This window comes from Schistocerca gregaria, chromosome 2, assembly GCF_023897955.1.
Source record: "Schistocerca gregaria isolate iqSchGreg1 chromosome 2, iqSchGreg1.2, whole genome shotgun sequence".
Lineage (NCBI taxonomy): Eukaryota > Metazoa > Arthropoda > Insecta > Orthoptera > Acrididae > Schistocerca > Schistocerca gregaria.
In genome coordinates this window covers 27563930-27584897 of record NC_064921.1, presented here as the reverse complement: position 1 = coordinate 27584897, position 20968 = coordinate 27563930, and the positions used below count along the sequence as shown (strand labels likewise).

Genomic DNA, 20968 nt, shown 5'->3' with positions numbered 1-20968 from the left:
AATTATGCTTTTCTCATATAACAAATGAACAGTTTTTCACGAAACACCTCAATATGGAGAACCATGTATATTCACGGAATTACATTTTCTCCATATCTTTTGCTGAAACTTGATCCATATGCAAAGTTTCCGCAGGTAAAACAATTATCTCTGGTTTTGCTTTTCTCTCAAACTGGATGGAGTCTGGATTTACTGAGGACAACAACTAACTGATCGGTACAACTAATTCCTCCACCGTTTTCGTTATGGAAGACAGCCGAAAAGTGGCCAACTTGTACAAGGTGTTGGCACTGATCGTTCCCACGCCTGGAGTGTTATAGGACACATGTACGGACCAGCGCCTCGCCATGGTTCTTAAGCTCTATTTGCGTGCCATTTGGTCTACCACATCTACGCCGAATTTGGTGTTTGACTCTTTCTGCAGTTCTCTTTGTGTAGCCTTTTCGTCTATATATATTTGACTATATAGAAAAAGAATAGGCACATTGTTCTTAGTCTTCCCTTGGCGAAACAGAGTAATGTTATCAAGCTTGTAAATAACGCTTGAGCGAAGTACATCTTGTTCCTTTCTCACAGATTGTGCACTTCCTTTCTATTCCAGTCCAAAGTGCTTACAGTACTTCTAACCTTCTTTTTCAGTTGTTTTGCCAGCATGAGAAAAGTGAAGAAGCTGCTCTCCACTTTCGTAAGGTAGTAACAGACGTAGCGTAATGATCTCCAAGCCTAGTAAGTGCAGGTTGCGTTTCGTCATTTCCCAAATACGGGAAACCCAGCACTTATCCAACTTCAGCATCTCTGAGCAGCCAGTACTTAATTTGCACCTTCGGAAAGTTCATGACTGCGTTGGCGATCCGTTATATTTAGCAGTCGAACCGTTAGTGACAAGAAGAGCAAACAGACGCGCTAAAACTGTAACGCGCGAGGTTGTGCATCGTTGTCGGCTTACAAAAGCGCCGAATAGATAAGGTAAAACGCATTTCTGAGGGAAGTGGTCATTTGATTGCCGTGAGGGAATCACGGCAAATGTGTAATTAGGTTAAAAAGTTGTAGCTACAAATCAAAACGAGTAAGGCATATGAAAACTCCCCTAAAATAATTGTAAGTCATAAAGTCAGCAGGAAAGACTACTTTAAGCACTGAAATAATTAAATCACAAAATAAGAAGCTATCAATTGACGTCTACCGGACGTTATATTGTTAAGTAGCTGAAGAAATAGGATTAGCGGCAAACACAACACAAAAACTGGGAACCGCGAAGTAGGTGAAATGCAGAAATTCAGTTACTTGGGAAGGGAAGGAACACGTTATGAGAACGAAATAAGGACATAAAAAGCAGATTAGCTGAGATAAAGGGGACATTCCTGGTCAAACCAAGTCTCCTAGTATCAAATGTCGGTCTTCATTCGAGGAAGAAGTTTCTGAGAATATGCAGGGGTTGAGGGGTATAAATGCTGACACTTTTAGTAGTTACAGAGGACAGTGAACTGAACAACTTTACATTGGTATTTAGTTTATTTGTAGGTTAATAAACGTATATGTTAGGAGTAATAATTTTTAGCTTATCTAGTCCTCTATGTACATGTGGCGAGAGCAAGCCATTTATGCTTATTGCCCTGGGACGTGGGTCATGTATTGGAGTGTGGACTCGTGGACACAAGAATGTAAGTCTATACTGACAGGCGTAGTCCACTTAGTGTGCAGTTACGACCGCGCACAAAGCATCAGGTAATAAATTCTGTGGAGGTTCTCAGGAAGACTGTTAGATGCAGAGAAAAGAAACAACACTCATTGAAGTGAGTAGATATTAAGGTAGCAATTATCACAATATCTTCACTTACACCCTTAACATCCGTATGTTTGCAGCACAGAATTGAATGGGAGTCAGTTACGGATTAAGGGAAAACTGGAGGAGGAGAGGTTCAAAGCGTTTGAGATAAGGTGCTATAGAAGTTTGTGGAAAATTAGTGTCAATGATAAGAAAGGATCCCAGCACAATCGACGAGAAATAGAAGCTAACTTTGGGAAACAGATAAGAAGGAACAGTGTGATAAAACCTCCAGGAGAAGGCGGAGCTTGGAATGTACCCAATAAATAACTGTGGACGCTGAGTGAAAATACTGTTCTGAGGTGGCATGGGAGGGGAAGTCGCTGGCGGATCGCTTCAAACCAATTAGAGGATTGGTGACAGAAAAAAAGAATGTAGGCTGTAGGGGTCTTTGGTTTGGTAGATCAGATGGTGAATGCTAAATCCACACATCATATTATTATTTTGAACATACGTCCCTTACATATTGCATTCACTTATGAGCCAGAACATTATGATCACTTATGTTATAACCTGTATGTCCACCACTGGCGCGGATAACAGCGGCGACAAACCGTGGCGTGGAAGCAACAAGGCCTTGGTATGTCGCTGGAGGGAGCAGCACCACATCCGCACACGCAAGTCACCTGACTCCGGTAAATTTCGAGGAGCGGAGCGATGCTCTCTGACGCCACGTTCAATCACATCTCAAATGTGTCCGACAGGGTTCAGATCTGGCGAGTTGGGGGAGTCAGCGCATCAATTGGAACGCTTCACGGTGTTCCCCTAACCACTAGATCATACTCCTGTTATTGAAAAATGCCACTCACGTCGGGAAACGTGAACGTCATGCAGGAGCTCCATTGGGCCCATGGACGTCCAAGTAAATGTTCCCCAGAGCGTAATGGAGCTGCCTCCAGCTTGTCTTCGTCCCGCACTACAGGTGCCAAGGAGCTGTTTCCCTCTAAGAGGACGGATTCGCGCCCTGTCATTGGCATGACGAAGAAGGTATCGGGATTCGCTCTACCACTGTGCCAATCTCCAGTGTCGATGGTCACGTGCCCATTTCTGGCGTAGATGTAGATGTCGCGGTGTTAACATTGGCAAATACATGGGACATCGGCTGCAGAGGCCCATCATTAAGAGTGTTCGGTGCACTGTGCGTTCAGACACACTTATAATGCGACCATCAGTTCCGCCACAGTTCGCCGCCTGTGCTGTTTACCAGTCTTCCCAACCAACGAACATTGTAATGAGAGGTGGCCGCCCAACCCCACGATGCCTGGACGTGGGTTCACCTTGGTTTCGACACTCTCTGAAGACACTCACCATAGCACTCCTCGACCATGCGGCAAGTCGTGCAGTTTCTGAAATGTCGCACCCTCCCAGTCTGCCCCCTATCGAACTCAGTTAGGTGGTCCACCTTCCTCTTTCTACACACGCACAGCGTGCTCCTTGAATTTCAGTCATTCCACGGCAGGTCACCCAGCTGTAGCTCGGTGGTCACAATGTGCTGGCTAATCAGTGTACATACGAACAGGTCGCTTAGAGTTCGTCTTAAATAGCTCCATTTGATTTGAAATGAAGTAGAAGGGAGTGTTGTACCTCGAAACACCCTTCAGACGTTTGCGTCTCGCCAGCCGTATACAAAAAGAATAATATATTTTCATATTCCAGTTTTAAATTATGGCATTCAATTTCTATGTACAGCAGTCTTTTTCTGAAATTTCAAAAACTATTCCATATAATTAAGGGATTTTCCGAATGTGAAAACATGTTCCAAGATGCAACAGGATCGTATACCGAGGAACAAATATTCCGCTGAAATTTAAAGACATTGCAATCTAGGAAATCTTGTGTTTAGTGTACGCAGTTGTCTGTCTGATATATTAGCACTCCGCTATTCGCCAATAATCAGCAACACATAAAAATAATTTCGAGTTAAATACATTTTTAAACTGAAGATGTCTGAAACGAATACAAATTTCCATTTTCAAGTCAGGTAAAATTGTGAAAACATTATTGAAACTATCACATGTTACATGACAGAACTTCTTCTGTTTCAAGGTACAAAATATGATTTAGCCGTCCACAACTAGTTTTAAAAGTATATAGAAATGTATAGAATATATAGAAATATATACAATTTCGTTTGTGAAAAGATCTGTAACTCTAAACAGCTTTGATACATTATTCAGCATTTACATAGGCAGAACAATAAATACAAATGATGCACAAAACACAACGTCTTGTCTAACAACAAGAAATGGCTCTGAGCACTATGGGACTTAACTTCTGACGTCATGAGTCCCCTACAACTTAGAACTACTTAAACCAAACTAACCTAAGGACATCACACACATCCATGCCAGTAGCGGTCGCACGGTTCAAAACTGTACCGCCTAGAACCGCTCGGCCACCCCGGCCAGCTAACAACAACAGATACTGTAGAAAACGGCGAAAACTGTTTACCGCGGTCTATAGTGTGCATTTCTTCCTGTGTTGCTAAAATTAGTCACTAGCCCAAAAAAAACATCATTTTCTAGGTACACTACCCTCTAGGTACAACAAACTTCTCTACTCTGCTGAGCAAGCTAAATTTTTGGAACTGTATCTCACGGAGTAAATTGGTAATTAGTTCCTTCCATTTGTAAATTGGGTCAAATGTGACGTAAAATTTGGATTATGCGCAGTAATAGCCAGTAAGTACAAGTGTGTGCCGAAACGTAATGGATACGAATGTTTTATTTTGTTCTCAATATCTGTTGTGTTATTTCGCGCCATAAACTTTAATCGATCAACTTGCCTGCTACGCTGGCGCAACCCTCTGCCACTCACAATTGTACCGTGTTAACGTGGCAGTGTGTATCGCAACTACGTCGCTACGTGAGAAACAGTACGCTGTAATCGAGTTTATAAACGCAGAAAACGCACCTCCAACTGAAATGCCTGGAAGAATGAAAGATGTGTACGATAATGATCGTGCGTCGTTGGGTTGTTCGTGCTCGTAATAAACGAAACGCTGGTGCTGACCTCAACGCGTCTTGCAGAGCTCAGAGTGGACGACCACGAACGACAACCGACGAGATTCGTCACAGTCGGGTTGGTTTATTTATTTATCCGAACCCCAAGAACACGTAAAACACAATATAATAAAAACTACAATCAAATATTAGCTGCAGAGAATGTCACACTTTGTAAGTCCAGTGTCCTGCAAACAGAATAGCCCGATCTTTCGCTGTAAACAAGATTCAGAAACTCGATTCAAAAACATTCTCTCCAGAAATTCATGCTGAGCTGTGCGCTGCTTGCGCTCATGCCGTTTATTGTTCGTCATCTTGTTTTTGTTGTTCTGTCGCCTCGTTTTTTTCTTTAATTCGATTAACTGGCGTCACTAGGTTGCTGGTTCGTTTGCCCGTCAGTGGCAGCAGCAGCGCTTACCGATAAGTGCACTGTCGTACCATCTCTGTAGCGACCGCTAGTATTTTCGGGTCATCGTCTGTCTGGAGTTCAGTTGGCAGTTCAGTCCGGACGCAGCAGCAGTGAAGTCGGGGACGGAGCGCCAGTGAAATACGGACATCCAGTGCTCGCCGACCGCTGGCGACACACATGAACTGTCCGACGGAAGGAGACTGGAGCGGAACGACCGTTGGTTGGTCGTTCTGTTGGTCGTTCTGTTGGTCGTCTCATCGGGCGACGTGTATTTGGTCTTTTGACCGTTCCTGGGCCTCGTCAGTTGGTCATCTTGCCGGACGTGGATCGGTTCCTTCCTTGTGCTGGGATGTCGGGTGGTCAATGGGCAAGTGTTACCTGTGCGTGGATGGTTCCGAGCCAGGGTGCCCGGGTCGCCGTGTCTCCGAATTCCGAACGGACATTTAAGTCAGGTCGGAGCTGCAGTCAGCTTCGGACAGCCAAGACTCGCCCGACCGTCGACGACACACGTAACTTCAGTGGGAACGACCTGGGTGGGTCTTTGGATCGGTCGTCTCGTCGGACGACGTGTATTTGGTCGACGACCGCTTGTGGAAACTGTGGCGAATTGATTCGTCCTTGTTGTTCAAAAGTGATTGCTTTTATGATTGTTCGAGTTCTTGTGCAAGTGTGTTTACGTGGAACCGTGTGTAGCTTCATGTGATTTCCACTGAGCGGATTAATGCTGTCTGCGTACTGGAGTAGTCAGTGGGTCATTTGAAATAGAGCAGTGAGTGTGTCGGTGGAGCCGGCCGGGGTGGCCGTGCGGTTCTAGGCGCTTCAGTCTGGAACCGCGTGACCGATACGGTCTCAGGTTCGAATCCTGCCTCGGGCATGGATGTGTGTGATGTCCTTAGGTTAGTTAGGTTTAAGTAGTTCTACGTTCTAGGGGACTGATAACCACAGACGTTAAGTCCTGTAGTACTCAGAGCCATTTGAACCATTTTGTGTCGGCGGAAGGGAATTGATTAGGGTGTTGGTTGGTTTGTTTTTCAGTCGTCCCTAGGTCGTGTTGCCACCCGATTGTTTAGTCTTACGCTTGGCTGCCTGTATCACCTAAGCTGTGCATAGTTTCCTCCCTAGGCCGACCCTTGATAGCGATGGAGTGGTGCAATCGGAAATTGTGGCTGCGTTAACAAAGTCAAACATTATTCAGTGACAGTATTAATAAAGGCGTACACCGCTCGGAGGAAGTGTTCGTCAGCAGGATGGCAATTTTGAGAAATAAATATGTAGAAATGAAAAATAAAGATATAGAATGTTAATAAACTTTGTTTTATATTAAAAACCTTATGGGTTTTCACATAAAAAATTCGGAGACTTTTGAGCACGTCCTCGTAATATACTCTTTTGCACAACTTTACAGAGCAGCAAAATATAAGGAGGCGATCAAAACGTTTAGTAGGTCGTACAGTCCAGAATCGGTACGTGAATCAGAAAAAATAACCGTGGCCATTAAGGAGATCATCCCATCGACGCACTAGGTTGAAGATATACGTTAGGTAAAACATAACGTCCAGTTGCGTGAAGAAGTCAGTAACTGCCCGCTACACATCACCGTCCGACAGGAGTGGTTGATCCTTCAGGGTCTTCCCTGAGGAAACGAAAGCGTGATAATCGTATGGGGAGAAATCAGGAATATAGTGCGTGTGATCGAGTTTTTCCCACTTGTATTGGCGTAACTTCTGCATTATCACCTTTGCGATATGGGAACGATCATTATCGAAAAGCTGCACCATATCGCAGTTTTTCCGAACGTTTCGCCTTAAATGCATACTCGCTCACTGTCTTCATTGTCCTATGGCTGTCTAGCCGCGTTTCTCCTTCTTCAGCTAGGAAAAGAGTAACAGCACATTGGTCCCGGTTCGACGCGTTTCGTCGCCGTAGTTCACATTTCCGCATTTACCGCACGCACGTCGGAAAGACACGAATTCCACACTAATCCCTTGCTTATATGCTCTTGCTTGCATACCCCTATCGGTGTCGCGCTAGGTTGCATACAAGCTGCAGCAACGGCCTCAAACGGAAACGTTTTGATTGCCTCTGATAAAACTGGCCCTGAGAATATAAAATGCTCCTTAACACGGGCAACCCTGCCTACAACATCTGCTCCAGCTACGGATGATGCAACTTGGGCTGCCTGTCTTAACTTTCATGAAATATGTTTCTGGCCAGTTTTATTTTCCGCACGTTGTACACAACAACTTCCATGCCTGATGCCGCAGAAATAACGAATTAGTTAATTGCTTATAATGTTGTACATTCGAAGTTTTTGTTAAGTTCTTACGGAACAAAGCATGTTCAAAGGTAGTGCATGTCTGAGATATTAGCACATTCATTAGCCATTTAATACTACTGTCTTATCACACCAAAAAAGAACTGAATACGTCTTTCACAGTGATAATTTGTCATAGTGCTGAACATAGAAACTAAGTATAAAATGTAAAGGGATGGAGATGGGAAGAACTTTAATGAGCCTCTTGCACAAGACAAAATTGCTTTCTCTGGAACAAGGCAGAGTTTAAAGAAAAAAAACATGAAACGTAAACAGTCATTATTTTGTTTCTCTTAGTACTATCGCATTCTGGAACTGCAACCCTCCAATTCTTTTTTCCGTCCCACATCACTTGCTCACTCTTATTCATACATCTCATTTTGCTGTTGCTTTACATTATTTTCAGTACATTCTAAAAAGCTTCAATAACGGTTAAAAACCATTCAAAAGCCAAGATAGCATAAAATATTATTTATTCAAAGCAATCGGTTTCAATAGTCTTTGCTGTCATCTCCAGGTGTTAAACACCTTTTTGCAGTAAAACACGCTCATTTTACGTTGAACCTCATGCACAAGATGTCAGGTGGATAAAACTCAGCACATTATAAACGTTTGTTATTACTAAAATATTTAAAAACAAAGCACCTTGTCCAAAAGACATGTCCCTATACTTACTGCTCACAGACGCTTGTTACATGATACAAATACTGTACACAGCAGCACATGTTAACATCTGCTGGCCACATACGAAAAAGACTGTTAGGATATGTCCAGCATACAACAGTGCCGAATATTATGATTGTTTCTGGAGGCTGCTTACTGGAATCAGTAGCGCCCATCAATGGCATATGTTTCCGTTGTTAACGGAAGTAGTACTACCAAATCTTCGGTGGCCAATGTCTCCATAGATTCCGGAAATAATTCATTTAAATTTCGAGTATCCCTAGATAGCAAATTCCACCATCATACCCGAATGTACTTCATCTAAATCTATTCTGTCCAAAGGTGGCGAAGGGTTCCATAGAGTGTAGGGTGGGATGTAGGTCGAGTGTGGTTAGTGTAGGAGTTTATGCAGAGATAAGGCTCAATGTGATAACACTTTGCTACCCACCAAAAATTTCAATTAAGAGAACAAAAAACCTTTATAATAAAGCAGATACAATGCTCTGTAGCCAGAAAGAATTTAAATAGGGCTAAAATAATGATGCTCAAACTAAACTTCTGACAACAACAGACCGAGATTAAATACAGAACAAATTACTCTGGCCATACAATGGGCCACCGGACAACAAAATACTGTTATAAATGTTTAGCACTCTGCCACAATGAGACATTACAACATAAAACTTAAGATTCGGCATAACAACTTATTTAGGATCGGTAGTATAGCCTCTAGCTATTACTGTCAACACCCGAGATCTAAGACACTACCTATCAACATTATTACCAGGCTATTTCTGAATGATTCCTTATACAGTATATACATGGTGCCCCACCCCAAAAAAAAAGTCAATGCTTAGTATTTTTTGTGGGAAGCCAACCTTAACAATTTTCAGGAGGGAACTGGAGGGAACTAATATCCAGATACGCACGGCTTGAGTGCTGGTGAGAATGGAAGTCTGAGAAGAAGCGGTTGTGGCGGTTTTTCCTGATGCGTTTTGGTGTCTGAATACGATGGATACGCTACCATTTAGCCATTTGTGCACTTCGGGCTACATTCCTCCATAGCGCCCTTGTGTGCATCCTACGGCGAACCTCACATGGTCTGCCAGTGCAGTAATGTTTTTGACAGCAGTGTAACATGTACAAGATGTTGCTTGCACACGGCAAAGCGGACTGTAATTGGGAGAGCTGCTGCTAGATTGTATGCGAAATGTTTTCCGAACAGATGCACCCCACATTATTCCACATTCGCGGCCATTGAGAGACTGCTCAGAGAAGCTGGAAACTTGCCTGAAGTTGCCTGGGCTGTGTTCACTGTACAATAAAGTAGCAGCACTTTGTGCCTGGTACTTACGAATATATCTTCCTCAGCATATTGTTTATGCTTTGTTACGGGGCCGAGACAGGATGTGGGCCTTCCACCGCCAGCTCGAACACCACGGTTTAGGGAGGCCACGCTGGCAACGTTCCAAGAGGAACCACCAACCAGCACTCTCAGTAGGTGGCACAGCTGAGCACACGGGTAATGGCTGATGTGGCGTCCTCTCTATGAATAACGGCACCATTCGTACCACCTGCACAGTCCTGGCATTACGGGAGGAGGACTTCCGACGACCCTTACAGTTTGCGCAGTAGTGCTTACAACAACGCATACTCCAGCCAAATACCTCGATCCTGTTTCTGTTCATATTTACTAGGGACGGCGCACTATACTCCTACTAGATGCATTTTCCAGAGGATGAAAATTCGCATGTGCAGGTGATTAAAAATCTGTATTACGACCTGAGCCACGATAACTGGTGACCATATCATTGGGCCATATCCACTGACATTAAAGGACCGATCTACTTCACATCTTTTACAAATGTTTTTCCTGCCCTGATCAATGTAGTGCCACTAAATGTTCAGATGGACATAAGGTGCAACAGGACGGAAGTTCAGCACACTTTCATGTCGATATGCAGAATCACCTCAATGTCACAGACCAATTCTATGATCAGCAAAGGCGCCAGATCTGACACGTCTCGACTGGTCTTTGTCTGGTATCAATGAAGAGTGCAGTGTATGGCACATCTGTAATGTCAGCTGTGGACATTATTACTAGAGTTCACAGAGCGATTCAAATACTTCAAACACAACCCCACGTATTGGCTCACGTGCGTGAGGTCCGCAGCTCGTGGTCTAGTGGCTAGCGTTGCTGCCTCTGGATCACGGAGTCCCTGATTCGATTACAGGGCAAGTAGGGGATTTTCTCTTCCCGGGGACTGGATGTATGTGTTGTCCTCATCATTTCATCAACATCATCATTCGTGACAGTTCCTAGACTTGATTGAGCTAAAAATTCGACTGTGTAAAAACTGGGACTTTGTACAGGCGCTGATGACCAGCAGTTGAGCGCTCCGCAAACATCAACATCATGTGCGTGAGGCTCAGCAACGCCGATATAGGCTCTGCATTGACAAAGGAGCTAATCAGTTCAATGGCTGGTTGTGATGTAAACAGCGCTATATGCTACTCATGTTGGGTTTATTGACCCCAACGTGGAACGCAAATCGACATTTTCCAGAGCTACACCCTGTATATGAATAATTATTTCTGTGGTGTAGGGACAGCGATTTTGATTGGTAATCAAATCGTCCTCTATCCCATGTTCGAACCCCGGCACCGCTTAATTCTGAATAAGAATCATTTGCAATGGAAGCCGAAGACTTCCGTCGTAAGAAGTTACCCACATTCAGCAACGACCTTGTCAAAGAAGGCGGATGAGGGGACCAAGATTCATGGCACCCTCTTGTCCTTGGTGTGGGAAACTGCTCCTGAAGGCGGAAAAAATCAGCAACGATCAATGACATGGGGATGTAGAAGGTAATGGAAGCCAATGCATTAAAGACACATAATGTGGTAATACCAACAGCAGCAGAAAATGGTGTAGCGAGAGTAGGACTCGCCATGAAATGGAAGATAGGGTATAGCGTGAGTTATTGTGAAGAGTTCAGCGATAGGGTTATTCTCACCAGAATCGACAGCAAACCAACACCGACAACGATAGTTCAGGTATACATGCCGACATCGTAAGCCGAAGCTGAAGAGGTAGAGAAAGTATATGAGGATATTGAACGAGTAATTCGGTATGTAAATGGAGATGAAAATCTAATAATCATTGGGGATTAGAATAGGGTTGTAGGGGAAGGCGAAGTAGAATGGGTTACCGGAGAATATGGCCTCTATACTAGGAATGAGACAGAAGAAAGACTAATTTAGTTCTGCAAATAAATTTCCGCTAGTAATAGCGAATACTCGGTTCAACAATCACAAGAGGAGGAGGTGTGCTTGGAAAAGGCCGGGAGATACGGGAAGATTTCAGTTACATTACATCATGGTAAGGTGGAGGTTCAGAAATTATAGTTTATAAGGCCTACGCAAGAGCAGATATAGACTCAGATCACAATTTAGTAGTGGTGAAGAGTAAGCTGAAGTTTAACAGAATAGTCAGGAAGAATCAGTGCGCGAAAAGATGTGATACGGAAATACTAAGGAATGAAGAAATATGCTTGAAGTTCTCTGTCTACAGATACTGCAATAAGGAATAGCAAAGAAGGCAGTCCAGTTGAAGAGGAGTGGACATCTCTAAAAATCGTAATCACCGAAGTTGTAAAGAATAAGATAGGTACAAAGAAGCAAGCGGCGAGGAAACCACGTGTAACAGAAGAAAGAATGTGAAGCAATCCAGAAAGTAATGATCATCGCAACTACTGACTTAGAGTATGTAAAAAGTCAAAACAACATTCGGTGAAATTAAAAGCAAGTGTAGTAACATAAAGACTTCAATGGAATAGGTGGAACGATTACATTGAAGGCCTCTATGAGGGGGGAGCATTGTCCGATTAAGTGGTAGACGAGGAAACAGGAATTGATATCGAAGAGTAGGGGATCCAGTATTGGACGACTTGAGAACGAAAAAGGCAGAATATATACATAACACTCCATGGATTTCCTAAAATCTTTGGGGAAGTGGCAACAAAACGACTGTTAACGTTGATGTGTAGAATATATGAGACTCGCGGTACACCATCCACACAATTTCGAAGATAGCAAGAGCCAACAACTGTAAGAATTGTAGCACAATCAGCTTATCAGTTGCGACAAGAATGGAAAAGAGAATTGAGGATCGGTTAAAAGTTGATATGTTGGCCTTAGGAAAGGCAAAGGAACCAGAGGGGCGGTTTTGACGGTCCTGTTGATAATGGAAGTAATACTGCAGAAAATCAAGACTCGTTCATAAGATTTATCAAGCTGGAAAAAGCATTCGACAATGCAAAATGCTGCAAGATGCTATATATGGTGAGAAATGTAGGGGTAAGCTATAGGGAGAGACAGTTAGTATACAATATGCATAAAAACCGAGGGAACAATAAGAGATGGAGCAAAAAATGCTTGGATTAAAAAGGGCGTAGAAGCCTTGGCTTAAATCTTTCGTCCCTATTGTTCAGTCTGTACATTGAAGAAGGAATGACGGAAATAAAAGAGAGATTGAAGTGTGGCATTAAAGTTCACGGAGAAAGGATATTAATGTTAAGATTCGCTGATGACATTGTTGTCCACATTGAAAGTGAATAGGAAATGCTGAATGGAATGAATATTCTAATGGGCACAGAAGACGGATTAAATCGAAGAAAGACTAAAGGAAAGAGAAGTAACAGAAATGAGTATAGAAATAAAATTAACAACAGAATTGGGGATCACGAAGTAGAGTAAGTTAAGAAATTCTGATGTCTAGCCAGCAAACTAACCCATGACGGACAGAGGAAGGAGGACATAAAAATCAGACTAGCACTGACAGTAAGGGCATGCCTGGCCAAGAGAAATCTACTTGCATCAAACATAGGCCTTAATTTGAGGAAGAAATTTCTGTTAATGTACGTTTGGAGCATAGCACAGCATGGTAGTGAAACATGGATTGTGGGAAAACCAGAAATGAAGAGTTTCGAAGTATTTCAGATTTGGTGCTACAGAAGGATGTTGAAAATTAGGTGGACTGATAAGGTAAAGAATGAGGAGGTTCTCCACAGAATAAGTGGGGAAAAGAATGCGTGAAAAACACTAACAAGAAGATGGGACAAAATGACAGAATACTGTTTAAGAAACCAAGAAGTGACTTCCATGGTACTATAAGGGTCTGTGGAGGGTAGAAACAGAGGGGGTAAAGACAGAGACTGGAATACATCCAGCAAATAATTGTTGACGAGAGATGCAAGTGCTGCTCTGAAGTGAAAAGTTTGGCACAGGAGAGGAATTCGTGGCAGCCTGCGTCAAACCACTTAGAAGACTGATGATCGAAAAAAGGGCAATAAAAAAATTGCAATGAATCGGCGTGAACCACCAGTTCAGTCACCAGAATTCAATCAACCCTTAAAACCACAGAATAAACGACTGCTTCACCCTGTGACAGTCCTAATCAATTTCTATTTAATTATCTTTGTCCTGCCCACGCTCTGTGCTGACACAATTGTGCCTATTCTGTATCACAAACAAGCCATTACTCAGCACTCAGCAGTCTTCCACTAAGGTTTTTTTACAAGTGGCTACACTCAAAGAAGATTTGCACATACCGCGGTTGGCCAGCAGGCTACCACCATCAAATGCGAAACCGCTCAGCGAATGCCAGCAGAAGCCATTTCTTCTCCTCCTTTGGAACTCCTGCACGTCTAGTGAGGTAAAGACAGCAACTGCTCAATCACACCAGTTGTTGAGAGAAACCTCAGACTTAAGTTGCCCAAAACTTGTTGCTTTGTGTCACTCTAGCAGCTAACGATGAGACTCTCTGTTTCTGCTGTATGCTGCACAGTCCCACACTTCCCGTTGCTGCCCTTCTGCATGCACAATTCGAGTCGCCGCCCTCATCTACCACTTCAGTACTCCACGCCCTGCTCTGACGGCTGACGAAGATGTGTGGGCAGGTGTTGGCTTCTGGGAGCTGTTGCTAGCTGCGCTTACAGTAGTTGACTCCCCACCGCCACTCGCAACTGTTCCCAGCTCAGCCTCAGTGATTCCTGCATCCACCATGTGCCCTGTACGTCCACCCTCTCGTGGCGTGAGAACAGCAGGTGACTTGAAAATAACTGCAGGATACGGGGAAATCGACCATGTTGTAAAACGCAGCACCAGAGTCTGGACTTCAAGCGTTTAAATGTTTGCTATTCCTAGCTAACTTGTAGTCGAACCAGAACATTAGGCAGGCACATCGCCTATGCTGTGTAGAGGATCTCTTAACCGTCGTCAATCAGCAGCGTGAACTCTGGAGTAGCCAGGTTGCGGCAGCTGCTGGATAATGGTACTCTGCTGCTGACCAACTCGTTGGCAGACCGGTACCTCCAAGACCATATCACCATTCCTGTTGTTTGGCAGAGTATATCGTGGCTGGTGTGGGATGACAGCAGGTTCACCGAGGCGGTCAAGCTGTATCAGGTACTGGACGATGGCACTCTACCAGCAGACTGTCTCGCATTGTTCACTAGTGGGACTCGTGGCTAGCTATGCCACCGAGATGGCCACCGTGCAGTAGCTATGCCGCACCGGGTAGCCGTGCGATCTCGGGCGTCTTGTTACGGTTCACGCGGCTCCTCCCTCGAGCGTGTGTGTGTGTGTGTGTGTGTGTGTGTGTGTGTGTGTGTGTGTGTGTGTGTTGTTCTTTGCGTAAGTTAGTTTAAGTTAGATTAAGTAATATGTGTGGTGTGCGTACTGTAAGACTTTCAATGCACACACCATCAGATTATTTGACTTGTCGCTCTAACGAAGTAGGTGAATGTCAGCAATATGTCTCGTGGCGTTTTTATCTTCTGCCGTTAGGTCTAACTATAGAAATGCCACTTGCACGCTTAGAGTTGCAGACTGACGGTGACCAACTTTAAACAGAACTTGATAATTTTCACACACATTTATTAAAATAATAACAAACAAAAAAATTACTTAACTTGGTTCTGGATGCTATTTACAACTGACAATCTGAAGCTCCTTTGGTATTGGTACGTTAACGTTATTCTCACATATATCTCTGATACTTGACATAAGTGTCTATACATTTATCTTCATGGCTATGTACAGGAATATGGTAATCTTATTAGGCGCAGACTGAAACTTGACTACAGACTGGTACAGACAAATGTAGAACTAGTACAGTCTGGTACAGACTAATGCAGACTGGTACAGACTGGTGCAGACAAATGCAGTCTGACAAATCGGAGGTCGGTACACTCGTTATAATACCTCGCGCGTTCATGTATCACTGTGCGAGTGTGATCCGCGAGGAGAAAAGGTTCTACGTTAGCAGCAATCTCACTGGCTGCGTTACATATTAATACACGGATTGATGGAAGCAGAGTTTGGTCCGTCTCTATGGCAGCGCAATCTCGTAGTGCGGAGACGGACGATCGCTGCGCATGCGCTGTTGTGCTTAGCGGGTCGCGCTGTAGTGGGAAACTTGTGTACGCGCTGACTAAAAAATGGTTCAAATGGCTCTGAGCACTATGGGACTCAACTGCTGTGGTCATCAGTCCCCTAGAACGTAGAACTACCTAAACTTAACCAACCTAAGGACATCACACACATCCATGCCCGAGGCAGGATTCGAACCTGCGATCGTAGCAGTCGCACGGTTCCGGACTGCGCGCCTAGAACCGCGAGACACCGCGGCCGGCCTACGCGCTGATTATGCGGAACTATGTACACAACAGTGTGTAAGCCTAGGGACCGATGACCTCAGCAGTTTGGTCCCATGAGTCTCCAAAAATTGCAGTACCTGCATATGGCCAGGCTTTGGCAGGGTTGCACGATGGTGCTTTAGTGCTACTGCTGCTGCTGCAGATGGGGACCGTCTCACTGACGGCCCCCTGATATGATGCTTTCAGGACGACCCTTTGTGTAGTGTCTTATGGTAGAGACATCTACGATGAGGCCACACTGTGGCAGCTATGAACAATGGCACAATGCTGCTGGAGCCCTTCCTGGCATTCTGTCCCAGTAACAACCACCCTACCTACCGTTTTGTTGAGAATCTCGTGACTGGTTGGAAAGCAGCAAGGCCATTGAAATTATCAGGCTGCAGAAATTCTTCTACAATAGCACGCAGCTGCAGGCGCCCTTCTCGGCAAGCCAGTACCGGCCATAGTGTCTTACTAACATCCATCATGCCTATGTTTTGCAGAGGATCTCGTGGCTGGTGTCTGACGGCAGCGAGGCTCTGGACGTGCCCGGGCTGCGGCAGCTGCTGGACAACGGCACGCTGCTGCTGGCGCCCTTCTCGGCAGACCAGTACCGGCCAGAGGTGCACAGCGCCGCCTACCGCTGCGCCGCCCGCAACCCGGTGGGCACCATCGTCAGCAGGAGAGTGCAGATCCGGGCTGGTGAGTAGACAGTCTAATGCTTCTTCTAGTGAGAGGATTCCTAGCTATAACACACAGAGCGAAGCTAACGCTGTAATACCAGCGTTTACTATGATCCACCAGACCAACCCTGACCGATATTCCTGACGAAACGTTTACACGCATGCAATCACCGTGCAATGTAGCTTGGGGAGTATTGTCTGGAGTGATTGTTCAACTCTGAATAAGGCGTGAGAGACCTAGTATATCATCTATCTCATTGTGCCCATAATATCAGAGGGATGTTCTTCTCCATGATTTTCATGCACACTTTTCGCTTTACACAACGCCACCAATCGAAAAATTATTGAACATCCCTGACCAAAAACATCTCTAAGTTTCTTCTGAAAATACGTAAGATGCAATGCGGTGGAGCTCTTTGTAATTTGGTTCAAATGGCTCTGAGCACTATGGGACTCAACTGCTGTGGTCATCAGTCCCCTAGAACTTAGAACTACTTAAACCTAACTAACCTAAGGACATCACACACATCCATGCCCGAAGCAGGATTCGAACCTGCGACCGTAGCAGTCGTACGGTTCCGGACTGCGTGCCTAGAACCGCGAGACCACCGCGGCCGGCCGTTGTAATTTGCTTTATAAGCGACATCATCAGACTTTTTGCCACAACAAGTGGACGTACAGCGAAATACATTGTATCAAAACATACGAAACCTCCAGAATCATCGCTATGCACCTTATAGGGCTGAATATCAACTAGAAGGAGCCATCAGTAACTAAATGCTTGTATAAAAAATACAACGACAAAAAGAATAATTCGCAAACTTTTATTCAGTAGAGATCAAAAGAAATCAGTTCATGTTATTGATTTATGTCAACTTAGCTCGTTAAATAATATGGCGATATAATTAATATTTCCTGGATAAATATTTGCATATCTGTCCGTAAGTGAGAGACTATGATTTTGAATGTACATGTGTATTACATGAGGGAAAACTGCAAATCAGAGATAACACAAAGTGCTTTCCTACACAAGTGGGATGAATTTCTCATAATATTAGAAAGAGAGCTGACGACGAGAAGACGTGGAGACAGGGTTTTTGGTAAAAAAAAAAAAAAATGGCGGATCGCACGCCCGAGATGCTAAAGTATAACTCTGCAAGTGACGTTGAGTACAACTTCGGCATTTATTCCACAAAGGAAAAGTCTTAAACCAAAGTTCTTCACGCAGATTTGCGTAAATCAGCTGTCACGCAGCATTCCATTCAGAAGAGCAGCGCACACTTTCTGCTGGTCGGTTGGAATGGTTTCACATTAACGTAGTCGGGGCGAACAGATGCTGAACAGGTCGCAAAACTGTGTGCAAATAAGAGATGTGATTGGACTAGCAAACGAGAAAGACACTGACGATTTTAAGACTTTAATATTCTTCCATATTCTGAGAGATAAGATGCGTATCTTAGCATATAGTGTGTCTCTGTTTGAATATAACCTGAACGTCGACCTCCGGGACACGTTATTATATCTTCTGAACATAGAAGCGCTACTCAGATACAACAAAGCGCTTCGTCGTATCCGTAAGTATGAATAATAGCAATCATAATAAAAACAAAAATGTACTAAACTAAGCACTACAGTCAAAACGACAATTAATTCAAAAGAAATGTGTTTTCCCTCATTAAACGGTACATTAGTATTAGCAGAGTGACAGAATGCAATTTTGTTTGTCAAACGACATATCCAGTCCGCGCCTAATTGTTGTACTTAATTCAGAGTATTCAGTAAACAATACTTTACAGGACAATATTTTAATCGATTCCAACTTCAGCTGTATTGTCAATATTGGGTGTTCAAAAACATATCACAAATATGAGAAGCAATATGGAACATGAGAAGCAATATGGAAAAAATATAAACTATCCTTCTGCTGCTATAACAGGAACAGACTAAGTAAGAAAACGTGTCAAATGTTAACTGGAAGACACAAATTTTGACTTACAATCAAATAGGCTATTTACACTCACCGCTATATTTCTATTCCACAAGCCACATTACGGTGTGTGGCAGAGTCGGTTTATTTAACACCTTCACTCCCTCCTTTTCCGTTGTAATCCCGAATTGCCCACGGGAAGAACCAATGTTGGTAAACCCCGAGTGAGTATCAATCTCTTTAATTGTACGTCTATGTCCTTTACACGATATACGCGTTGGAGTAAGGAATATACTTGATTATTAACGTACACATTTGAAATCTGAACAGTAAAGCAGACAGTAATGCGCAACGTCTACCTTGTGGCGTCTGCAGTTACGTAAGCGTCTTGTTCACGTTTCCGCGTTTACTGAATACTCTGAGCTGGCAGAAGTCAAGGGATGGCGACATCCCGATATCCAGTTGGCGGCAGTGTCGTGTACACAAGGTACAAACGGGCAGTGCATTGGCGGAGCTCTCATTTGTACTCAGGTGATTATGGCCGCACGACGTAAATTCACAGAATTGGAACGCGGGATGCTAGTTGGAGCTACACGCACCGGACATTCAATTTCTGAAATCGTTAGCGAATTCAGTATTCCGAGATCCACAGAATCTGCCGAGAATACCAAATTACAGGCCTTACCTCTCACCACGGACAACAGTGGCCGACGGCCACCTCTCGATCGAGAACAGAGTGCTGACAGACACTTATGTTCTTTGAGACCATTTGCAGCCATTCATAGACTTCATGTTTCCAAACAAAAATGTCATGTCACCGGGCCAGAATTGTTAGCAATTGGTTTGAAGAACATTCTGGACGATTCGAGCGAATGATTTGGCCACCTAGATCTCCCAACATGAATCCATTGAATTATGTTTGAAAAATTACTAGTGACACCAGCGATCAAAATATAATCTTCAAAAATAATTCTCAGTCTAGATCACAAGGCACATTAATTGAAAGGTGGTGGTTTTCGCCCATTACATGATCGTCTTCAGCCCTACAGCCACACTGATGGACAATGTCTGTTGTGCATTGTGCAGGAGCCGCTGGTTGGCAATAGCCAATTGCTGGAGTTACCTACCGTTATTCAGCTGCTCCGGTACCATGCACAGACTTTGTCCATGAGTATGGCTATAGATCTGAAGATGAGACAATTACCATCGAAACCGGTCACCTTCCAATAAATGTGCCTTGCGATCTAGACTGAATGTTATTTTCAAAAGTCCTACGGAACATTTAAGGGGCGTAAGTTCTTGCACAAAATCGTGCACCAGTATCACTTTCGGAATTACGGACGGCTGTAGAGGCAGAATCGCCTAGCATTTCTGTAGGGGACTTTCTGAGTCCAGGTCACATCGAGCTGCTGCACTACGTCGGGCAAAAAGAAAGTCCGACACGAAATTAGGAGGTATCTCGTGACATTTATCACTTTAGTGTAAACCTCCCCCTCCCCCCTCCTGAACCATGGATCTTGGGCCCTTGCCGTTGGTGGGGAGGCTTTCGTGCCTCAACGACACAGATAGCAGTACCGTAGGTGCAACCAAAACGGAGGGGTATCTGTTGAGAGGCGAGACAAACGTGTGGTTCCTGAAGAGGGGCAGCAGCCTTTTCAGTAGTTGCAGGGGCAACAGTCTGGATGATTGACTGATCTGGCCTTGTAACACTAACCAAAACGGCCTTATTGTGCTGGTACTGCGAACGGCTGAAAGCAATGGGAAACTACAGCCGTAATTTTTCCCGAGGGCATACAGCTTTACTGTATGGTTAAATGATGATGGCGTCCTCTTGGATAAAATATTCTGGAGGTAAAATAGTCCCCCATTCGGATTTCCGGGCGGGGGCTACTCAAGAGGACGTCGTTATCAGGAGAAAGAAAACTGGCGTTCTACGGGGCGGAGCGTGGAATGTCAGATCCCTTAATAGGTCAGGTAGGTTAGAAAATTTATAAACGGAAATGGATAGGTTGTAACTTGTAAGACATTTCCAGGGGTAGATGTGGACTCTGACCACAATCTATTCGTTATGAACTGTAGATTAAAACTGAAGAAACTGCAAAAAGGTGGGAATTTAAGGAGATGGTACCTGGATAAACTGAAAGAAACTGAGATTGTACATAGTTTCATGGAGAGCATAGTGGAACAATAGACAGCAATGGGGGAAAGAAATACAGTAGAAGAAAAATGGGCAGCTTTGAGGGATGAAATAGTGAAGGCAGCAGAGGAACAAGTAGGTAAAAATACGAGGGCTAGTAGAAATCCTTGGGTATCAGAAGAGATACTGAATTTAATTGATGAAAGGAGGAAATACAAAAATGCAGAAAATGAAGCAGGAAAAAAGGAATACAAACGTCTCAAAAATTAAATGGACAGGAAGTGCAAAATGGCCAACCAGGGATGGCTAGA

General features: G+C 44.0%; 1 protein-coding gene across 1 annotated transcript in view; it reads left to right on the top strand.

Annotated features, from left to right (window-relative positions):
• LOC126334590 (Down syndrome cell adhesion molecule-like protein Dscam2) overlaps nucleotides 1–20968 on the top strand; it is a 696403-nt gene that overhangs the window by 494672 nt on the left and 180763 nt on the right. The window contains exon 4 of the mRNA XM_049996981.1: nucleotides 16414–16612. Coding sequence (XP_049852938.1) covers nucleotides 16414–16612 — 199 coding nt within the window. The remainder of the gene's footprint in view (nucleotides 1–16413; nucleotides 16613–20968) is intronic.